At 47.5% G+C, this 10,596-nt stretch overlaps 1 protein-coding gene across 1 annotated transcript in view; it reads right to left on the reverse strand.

Annotated features, from left to right (window-relative positions):
* Positions 1-10,596, reverse strand: part of LOC101361506 (uncharacterized) — a 39,768-nt gene that overhangs the window by 20,139 nt on the left and 9,033 nt on the right. The window contains 4 exon segments of the mRNA XM_023728320.1: positions 1,188-1,327; positions 1,775-1,963; positions 3,581-3,792; positions 9,904-10,084. Coding sequence (XP_023584088.1) covers positions 1,188-1,327; positions 1,775-1,963; positions 3,581-3,792; positions 9,904-10,084 — 722 coding nt within the window.

Genomic DNA, 10,596 nt, shown 5'->3' on the forward strand with positions numbered 1-10,596 from the left:
TGTGTGTGTGTGTGTGTGTGTGTGTGTGTGTGTGTCTCCCCTAAACCTAATCACTACTGAGTGATATAAACAGCCACCTAGAACAGAGACGATCAAGCAAAGAGGTGGAAGACAGATGCCACGTGAAGATCGCCAAGGAACTCCGTGGTTGCAGAAGCTGAAAGAGACAAAGGCCTTCCCCTAGAGCTGACAGAAAGAGACCTCCCTAGAGCTGGTGTCCTGAAGTCAAACTTCCAGCCTTAGGAACTGTGATAAAACACATTTCTGTTCTTTCAAGCCACCCACTTGTGGTATTTCTGTTACAGCAGCACTAGGAAACGAAGCCAGGGAGGCTAGGTTATCCTCACGACTGGGCAGCGTTGCCTCAAGGGACAGACAGCACACGGGCTCTGCAGTACATAGACCAGAGCTGGAATCCAGGCTCCGCCTCTCACTAGCTGTGTGACTTTGGGCAAAGGACTCGACTTCTCTGTACCTCAGTTTTCCCATCTGTCAAATGGGGGTAATAACAGTAATACCACCCACGGGATTAGTAGAGATAATGTATGCAGAGAATGCAAGTTCCCCAGGGGCAGGGATTCCGGCCTTTTTTTCCCTCTGCTATTTCTGTGTGCCTAGAGTAGCGCTTGGCACACAGCAGGGGCTCAGTAAATATAAACGGAGCAAACGAATGAGCCATCTAGAGACAACAGGCGCTGCTGCTTTTTTGTCACTGCTGCTGTCATTTTGATTGACGGCAGGTGGCTTTCTAAGGTCGCACAGCTAGTCAACGCCAATGCCCAGAATTCAGGCTAGGTCTGTTGAGTCCAACCCCACGCTGTTCCCTGCACACAAGGGAAGGCTTTTTAACCAGCTGTGCCTCTACAGTAAGAGATCCCCTCCCTCAAGCAGGTTCAGGCTGTGACAATGTGGGCATGCTAATGAAGGGGGCTGAGATTTGGGGGCTTTGAAGGGAGGTGACTTTCCTCTGAGCTCCGGACTGACTGTGGCTGCTCCCCAGCAGACCAGCACAGGCCTCTCCAGGCAGCATTGCTCACCCTGCCCCCACTTGGTGACCTTCCGCACGAGAGAACTGGACTTGGGCAAGCGATGCACATTTGATCACCCAGATGCCTCCTATAGGGGACAGACTGGCAGGGGCATGGCCTGCCTCAGGGTGTCCGCCTGGGGGCAGGGGGTACACGCACCTAAGGAGGAAGGTCCCCCGCTTCTGGTATGATCTCCTGTCGCTCTTCAGCTCCTCCAGCTTGCCCTCCAGGTGCAGGCCCTGACACTGGCCCTGTGTGCCAGTCCCCAGAGCCATCAATGACACATGGGTCTTCTGGGGCTGCGACATGGACCAGGCTGCCAGCCACTCTGCCCTGGAGGGGGACTGAGGGGCAGCCTCCCACTGCCTGCCAACCCAACCCTGGGAATTACAACCCGAGAAGGGCCACCGGCCTGGGCTGCAGCCTCCACCCACCAGCCCACAGGAGCCCCACTGGCCCGCTGCCACACCAAGCTCCAGGAGGAATGAAGAAGCTGGGCTCCCCGGCTCATGGAGGCTGAGCTTCGTTCCAGAGTGTATGCTGATATGGTTGGGGGCCATTTCAAAGGTAAAGAAACTGAGGCTCAAAGTGGCCTAACTATGGTGCCCAAGGTCACATGCCAAGTTAGCGGCAGTGCTAGGCCATGATGCCCTTTCCCATCCAATCAGGGAGAGAGGGGACCCAGGTGAGTGATTCCGGGTATCTCTGGATGGCAGAGTCCCCAGCACAGTGCACCTGGCTCTTACCCACTCTGCGTGCCCATAGGCTGCAGTTAGGTTCAGCTCCTGCTGGGGGCCCCTCAACCACCAGTGAAGGATCTTTCGGTCCTGGCTGTTCTCTGTGTGGATCTCACTCTTCACAGTTGCATTCCAGATGGACTTGAGTTCATTCTGGCTGTGGAAGAGTCTCCGCTCCAAGGCTGTCACTGTGGAAACCTGCAGTAAGGTGGTAGAAGGGAACCAAGGCCTTTTCATACCCTGTTTCCTCCCCCCTGGGACGCCCTTTCATTTCTTTCCCTCCCAGTGAACTCCTACTCATCCTTTGTGAGGCCTTTCCTGATGGCCCAGGTGGAGCTGGTTGCTCCTCACGGGGCCTTGAGGAACAGGAAAACTCCTCTCCATCTTCCCGGCCCCAGCTCCCTTCTCTCTCTTCCTCCTCTGCTCCTGGAGGGAATATGATCCCGCTGGGCCACTATTACTAGGGGCAGGGTCTCTGTACCCCAGACTGCGCACATGAGCAGATGGCCTCTCTCCCTCACATATGTATCCCTGCTGTGGTCTTCAGAGCCTGGGAAGAGCCCAGGGTGATTTTGGCCTGATTTTGGGGAGGGGGGTATAGAGCACTTGTAGCCTTGTGCTGGACTGTACTCCCAGCCCACTGCCCCTGAGGGTCCTGGGCACAGGCCCAAGGAGCAACATCTGGGGTTTGGGGCCGAGTGGGCTGCTGTTCCTTGTTCACTTGTCTCCTAGGAGCCTCACAGGGGAGGTGACAGGGCCAAGACAGGATTTGGGCATCACTGAGCTTCTAGCCAAATACCAGAATGTCACACCTTGTCTGGAATCTGCTGGCTGCTTGATCTCAGCAAAGGCACTTCCTTCTGCCAGCTGCTTGGGCCCAAACCTTGGAATCAAGTTTGCCTCTCCCCCTGTGCTCCCTCCCACTGCTAATTGATCAGCTCTGCCTTCAAACCAGCTCCTGAATCTGGAACCTTCCCGCCACCTCTGCTGCCACCACCCTGGACAGGACACCATCATCTGGTCTGTCAATGGCAGGAGCTGCTGGCCACCTCCCATGCCCGTCCTGGCTCTGTCTGCCACAAAGCAGCCTCCTTCAGGTCCTGAGCCACAGGCTTCGTTACAATCAGCAGTGGGCATAAAGCTAACCTACGTCCTTGAAATTTTCAGCAACTTACAGCGACTTGTTTCCAAGGTACCGTTAGAACTACATTCAGATTTCATTTCACTTCCCCTCAGCTGCTAAGCAAGAATATGGGAATGTACCTGAGAGAACATGCCCCTCAGAACAATCAATTACACGAGATCAAAGGGGCAGCATTTGCCCAAAAGCAAAGACGAGAAGGCAGGATAGGGTAGAAAATCAGGACAACAGAAAACGGGAAACCTAGGGCGGAAATGGGGAGAGTGCCAACACATTGTGGGGAATGAAACACTGTATGTACAAACTATTGAAAGGGAATCTAATTTGCTCTGTAAACTGCCACCTCACATGCGCAAAAAAAAAAAAAAAAAAAGTGTGGGAATCTAGACTCTTTTACACACACACCCTCCCCCCACCCCGCCAAATTCACTTGGCAGCTAATTCTGATTGTTATGAGCACTAGGTGGGCAGAATGTGCCACACCTGTGGGCTGGCATGGCCCATGGCTCTTGGGCTTCCTCCCTCTACAAGGAAGATGGAAACAGCAAGGCCATCCAGCTCCTGGGCTTGGGTGGCCAGGGCTCCCTGGGGACCCTTCAGCTCTGCCCCACACAGCTCCTTCTGCTGGGATGGTCGTTCCATTCACACGCAGTGGGTGGCTGAGCACCGCTCACCCGGAGGTAGGTGGTCGTCGGGGTGTAGATGTGGATCTTGCCCTCCCTGTTCCGGCCCTGGCTCCTGCAGGCCACGTTCACCACCAGGTTCTTGAGGGCCCAGGCCTTGCCCAGAGTCAGCTCCGGGACAGCCTGGAACACGGCTTGGCCTGGCCAGTGTAGCCTGTGAGCTGCAGAGATCATCAGCCATGGACTCTCCAGGTTCAAGGATCCTGCGAGGGGCAGAGAGGGACAGAAGCCAGTAAGTGGGGCAGGAAGGGCGCCTTCAGCAGGTGATAACTCCCTTTGGTGATGAGCAGTCACAACAGTCTCCTCATGGCCACTGTGGGCATCTCTCAAAGCTGGGAATGGCTGGGATGGGGCATGAAGGAACTTTCTAGAATGATGGTAATATTATGAATCTCAAGAGGGATCTGAGTTACACAGGTATATGCACCTGTCAAAACACATCCAATGGTGCCCTGGAGCCATGTGCATTTCACTCTAGTTAAAGGTAGTGCTGTTAGTTGCCATCAAGTCGTTCCAGACTCTTGGAGACCCCATGTGTGCAGAGCAGAAGTGCTCCACAGAGCTTTCAAGGCTGTGATCTTTCAAAAGCAGAACACCAGGCCTGTCTTCCGAGGCACCTCTGGGTGGGTTCAAACTGCCAATCTTTCAGTTAGTAGTCTCACGCTTAACCATTGATAAAGGTACACATGTGGAAATATCTAGGGGTGAAATATACTGATGTCTACAACCGACTTTGAACTGCAACCAAAAATAAGATGGCTCCAGACTTTCTGGAGCCATGGAGGCTGGATGAACCCCTAAAACTATTGTCCTGAGATAATCTTTAAACCTTAAACCAAAAATATCCCCTGAAGTCTTCTTACAACCAGACAATAGTTTAGTTTAACTAGTAAAAAATGTTTACCTTGAGCATTATGCTCTTTTAAGAACTATCTAGGAGCCCTGGTGGTATAGTGATTAAGAGCTCGGCTGCTAATCAAAAGGTTGGCAGTTCAAATCCACCAGCTGCTCCTTGGAAACCCTATGGAGCAGTTCTACTGTGTCCTATGGGGTCGCTATGAGTCAGAATTGACCCAATGGCAACAGGTTTGGTTCTTTTTGGAAGAGCCAACTATACGGGATCGAAGTGACAACAGCAGCTTGAAAGATTAGACAGGAATCATAGCACGCAGTAAGTTTATGTTAATGGAGGAGGAACAGCTCAGAAAAGGAGGGTAAGGATGGTTGTACAACTTGAAGAAAGTAATCAATGCCACTGAATTTTACATGTAGAAATGGATGAATTGGTGTATGTTTTGCTGTGTACATTCTCAACAACAACAACAAAATAAATTAAAAAAAAATAAGACGGATGGATAGGTAAACAGAGAGGTGATAAAGCAAGTAGAGTAAAATGTTAATGGTAGAATCTAGGTAGAAGGTATGTGGATCTTCACTGTACAATTCATTCAACTTTTCAGTATGTCTGAAATGTTTTCATAATAAAATCTTGGAAAAAAGAACCCGAGGCAAGGGTTAGGAAGAGGCTGGATGAGGGCAGCGTTGTGTGATGATAAAGAGCATGACCATTGCTCTTCCAAGCCGTGTGATCTCTTTGAGCCTTTCCTTCCACCATGATGAACTAAACTAGGTTGCAGAACCCCCCCCTCATATTTTGTGACAACTACTACTACTCATTCAAGGATTAATTCAACAAATATTGCTTGTGGCTCTTGGGATCTGGCAGTAAACAAACAAGCACAGTTGCTGCCTTTTGTAGTCTTGGGGCAGTGGGGAAGACTGTGAACAAATAAACACACAAGTGCACACCCAACTGGAACATGCTGAGTGTTCTGAAGGAAAATAGAGAATTTTATTAAGATCGGGCAGGTCATTGAAGGCTTCTAGGAGGAAATGACCATTTAGCTGAGACGTAAATTACAGATAAGTGGTAGTCAAAGTGGAAGGCAACCCTTACCAGAGATGAGAGATTTACTGTCTGGGGAAACTGAGGCAGGGAAGCTGGGAGGCAGGGGCACCAGGCACAGCAAGGGCAGGGGGTGATCTGCCAAGCTGAAAACAGGGAGATGCTGAATAGGGAGTAGGCCAGTGCTCTCCCCATTGCTATGCCTCCTGGCAGGAGATGGGAAGATTGCTCCATAGAAGAATGGAATAACTAGAAAGAAAAGGTCCACAGATGCAGACCCTGGGAGCCCCAGTGAGAGTCAAGTCCCCACTGTTATGAATTGAATTGTGTTCCCCCAAAATATATGTTGGAATCTTAACCCCTATACCTATAGATGTGATAAAAATATAATGTAATCATCTTCCATAATGCAATCTAACCTAATGTAATTAATAGATCAGTTGTGGTCATACTAGTGTGAGGTAGGTCCTAAACCTCATCAATTCTGAGTTATATAAAGAACAGCACAGACAAGAGAGACAAGCAAGCACAAACCTGGAAGACAGATGCCATATGAGGAGCACCAAGGAACACCTGGGGCTACCAACAAGGAAGCACTCGACATGGCCAAGACCTTCATTTAGACTTTTAGCCTCCAAGACTTTGAGAAAATTAATTTCTGTTCTTTAAAGTCACCCACTTGTGGTATTTGTGTTACAACAGCACTAGGGAACTAAGACACCACCAGGGGCGTATCACCCAATAAGCAAGGTACGCACATGCTTAGGGCATCAGCAAAACACGGGCATCAGTTGTCCAAAGCAAGACCCATAGATGGCAAGCAGACAGGACACAAGGAAAAGTGAGCACTGCAGTGGAACGGAACTGGCAGGGCAGTAAATGCAACTGATACCAGCTCCAGTGTGTGAGAACGTGCCGGCCGGAGGTAAAATTCACGCAGGGTCACGAGGGCGCACACGTGCAAGGTTGTTTCAGCTATGAGGCTCCTACCACTTCAACAACTTCACTGACATCTGTTGCCTACCACCCCTCCCCCGCCCCCTGTATAACTGAAGCTCCTTATCTCAGTGGGTCTCTTGGAGGTATACTACTTCTTTCGAATAAACAAGAGGTGAGGGTGTGCTGTCAAGTCTAACTCTTGCTACATTTACCCACTAAAAATTTTATAATCCAATTCATCTCATTCTGCTAAAATCGCATACGCCACTTTTGTATTCAATCTCTAATATTATAGTTGCATTTAGAAACAAGTTACATCATGGATAGCTAAGACACACATCCACACGTATATATGTACACACGTATATATATATATATCTCACATATCCCGTTCAAATGCATGAGTAAGCAGAGGAGGGGGCACCACAGATTATCAGTGTTTAAGGCCCTCACATGCCTTAATCCAGTCCTGGACACCACCCAGTGGCTCAAAAGGGAAGCCTAGCAGTCAACAAGTACACCCTACCCCCAACTAACATACACGTAGCGACTCCTTCCAAATAAGTTTTGAGTAGCTCACTCTTCAACCTGAGCACAGATCCAAGAATCTCCTGACATCTGGGGAAAGCCTCAAACAGGAAAGACAGAAACAAAAAGAAAGAAAATCAGAGGGATCAAATAAAATCCTGCATACTCCATAATTTATACTCCCAGAGAAGACACTGCATTCATGAAATTGGATACTATAAAAAAAAGGAACTTTCCGAAACAAAAGAGTTCTTAGACATATACAATAGCCAAAATAAAAATGTCAGTAGAAGGGTTGGCCGATGAGATTGAGGAAATCGGCCCTCGAAATAGAACAAAGGGACAATGAGATGGAACAAAGGAGAGAAAAGATAAGAAAATTAGAGGCTCAGTTTCTGAGGACCAACATCTGACTAAGAAGAATTCTGGAAAAGAGAGGGAAGGAAATGTCTTAGTTAACTTGTGCAGCTGTAACAGAAATAACACAAGTGGATGGCTTCAACAAGCAGAAGTTTATTCTCTCACAGTCTAGTAGGCTAGACTTCCAAATTCAGGTTGTCAGCTCCAGAGGAAGGCTTTCTCTCTCTGTTGGCTCTCGAGGAAGGTCCTTGTCATCAATCTTCCCCTGGACTAGGAGCGTCTCAGCGCATCAGCGCAGGAACCCCGGGTCAAAAGGACGCACTCTGCTCCTGGTGCTGCTTTCTTAGAGGTATGAGTTCCCCCCACTCTCTGCTGGCTTTCCTTTCGTTTTATCGTTTGTAAGATAAAAGGTGGTGCAGGCCACACCGCAGGGAAACTCCCTTTACATTGGATCAGGGATGTGACCTGAGCAAGGGTGCTACATCCCACCCTAATCCTCTTTAACATAATCTAATCTTACGTCATTAACTACAGGCAGAGACTAGGATTTATAACACATAGGAAAATTGTATCAATCAAAAAATGGAGGACAACCACACAATACTGGGAGTCATGGCCTAACCAAGCTGACACATATTTTTGTGGGACATAATTCAATCCATGACAGGAAATTATCAAAGAAATTGTACAAGAAAATTTCCCAGACCTGAAGGATGTGTTTCCAAACTGAAAGGGCTTTTGCTAAGTGCCCGGTGCAATGGACGAACATAGAACCACAGCAAGGCCATCATCATGAGATTTTAGGTACCAGGAATAAAGAGAAGCTCCCAAAAGCTTCCATAAAGTGAGAAAATGGTCACATACAAAGGATCATGAATCAGAAATAGCATCAGACCTCTCAACTAATTCTAAATGACAGTGGAACTACACCTTCAAAATCCCAAGGGAAAATTATTTCCAACCTACTATTCTCTACTCAAATTATCCAGGTAAAATGAAGATGTCTGAAACATTCAAAACCCATTTCCATGGAGTCGGTTCTGACTCGCAGAGACTCTACAGGACACAGCAGAACTGCCCCATACGGTTTCCAAGGCTGCTGTATATCTTTACAGAAGCAGACTACCATATCTTTCTCCCATGGAGCTGCTGGTGAGTTTGAGCCATGGACCTTTCAGTTAGCAGCCAAGCACTTAACCACTGCACCACCAGGGCTCCTTTTAAACATTCAGGGGCTCTCAAAATATTTACCTTCCATTTGTCCTATTTCAGGAAGCTACTAAAGAATGTGCTCCATCAGAACAAAGGAGTAAACCAAGAAAGAAGATGACATGGGATGCAAGAAACAGGGGCTATGACCCAGAAGTGGAAGAAATTCCCAGGGTGACAATGAAGGGAGGACCACATCCGTTCCACTAGTCAACATTACAGCAGGAGGACAGAAGCTCTAGGGAGAGTCCCCAAGAAAAATATCATAACTATTTGAAGCCAATAAATTATTTGATGTGTTTGTCTGAAGAGTTTTTTTATGTTGCAGAAAATTCTGGAAATAATTAATAGGAGGAAAATAGAAAACCAATCGAATGGGGGGGGCAATTATAACTCCAGGAAAAACAAAAAGTTGCAATCATAGTACGCACGTGTCTCAGCTACAAAGAACACTTATAGAGTCATAATTATGTAAATATTGAATACTGATTTAATAAAATGCAACTCTTTTAGGAGGATGGAGGGAAAGAGACCTTTGAAAAGGACTGGTATAAGAAATCCCTAGTAAGAAATCTATGGAGAATGGGTAAAACAGAAAAATCAAGAAATAGCAGGATGATTGTATTATTTTCAAAGATAGAGGGTAAAAGAAGAAAATCTCAAAGAATTTATACTGATTGCTTGGTAAGTAAGACTTGAGGCAGGAAGACATGTGGCAGAAAATTACTGTTTTGTTATAAACTATTTAAAAAACATTTTTTTTAAATTTCAAGTATATACAGATATAGAGAGCATAATATAATGAACAGCCGAACGACAATCACCCAGCTCCAACAATAACCAATTCATTGTCTAATTCACTTTTTAAATGATGGGCATGTATTACTTTGATTAAAAAATTAATTCAAAGAAGAAATTATAGTAAATTCGTTTCTAAAAAGTAAGGAAAAGAATGTTTCAGGGAGAACGGCAGCAAGGACTAAGGGCCTCTCAAAACGTTTACCTCTCATGTACCCTCTCCCAGGAAGCTATGCAGGATGTACTCCATCAGAACAAAGGAGTAAACCAAGACAGGGAACAATTTATCACGCCTGGGAAACACAAAAGAGGTCAGTGTGGCTGCAGCACAATGGGCAACTAGAAGAGTGGGGATGAGAGAAGATCAGAGAGGTAGGCAGGGGCTAGACTGTGTTGAGCTTTACAGGTCAGGGTAAAAAGTCTGGCTGTAATTCTAAGTGTCATGGGACACAAAGGACGTAGCCAGGCAAAACAAAAGGAAAGGGGTTCTAGGTGGTGGGCACGGCTTGAACAAAGGCCTGGAGGCCAGATGATCTGAACCACTAGCAAAGGAAGCTCCACAGTCAACACTCACCTTCCCACTTCCACAGGGTGGCCTGGGATGTGTCCTTCCACTGCAAGCCGGCCACAAAGGGCAGCCGCCCACTGTACTGCACCTTCAGGTGTGTGCTGCTCTCCACATGGGGCTGGCGGAGGCTTGAGTGGTATAGCTGTGTCCGGTAATCCACCTGCCACTGGGGCACCTGCAGCACAGACTGGAGAAATTCCACATCCAAGATGCGAATCGGATCATGCCACTCCCGGCCTAGAATGTTCCAGTGGCTCTTCACTATAGCAACGGAGCTAGGCTGTCAGGATCTGCTCCTACTCCACCACCCTAGCCATAGCTCCTGTCATTCTGCATCTTACCTGTTACCCTCTACATACACAGGTGAAAAAGTAAAAAATATCTTGGACAGAAAAGTAAAAATCTGTCCAGCCATTCATCAGACTGGTATAGCAGACACAGATAAAGCCTGGAATTCCATATTGTGACATCTGCCCCTGAGACCTCCCCACACATGTGTCTATGGAGGCACATACGCAGCTGTTCAGACATGCACTGTTAAAAACTACCAAGAGGGAAATGGACAAATAAAATGTGGGAGAGCCACACATGGAACACTACACACACAGTTAAAAGAATAGAGTAAGGGCCACATAAACCAGAGACTCCATCAGCCTGGGACCAGAAGAACTAGATGGTGCCCAGCTACCACCAATGACC

The sequence above is a fragment of the Trichechus manatus genome, unplaced genomic scaffold, assembly GCF_000243295.1.
Source record: "Trichechus manatus latirostris isolate Lorelei unplaced genomic scaffold, TriManLat1.0 scaffold00024, whole genome shotgun sequence".
Taxonomy (NCBI): Eukaryota; Metazoa; Chordata; class Mammalia; order Sirenia; family Trichechidae; genus Trichechus; species Trichechus manatus.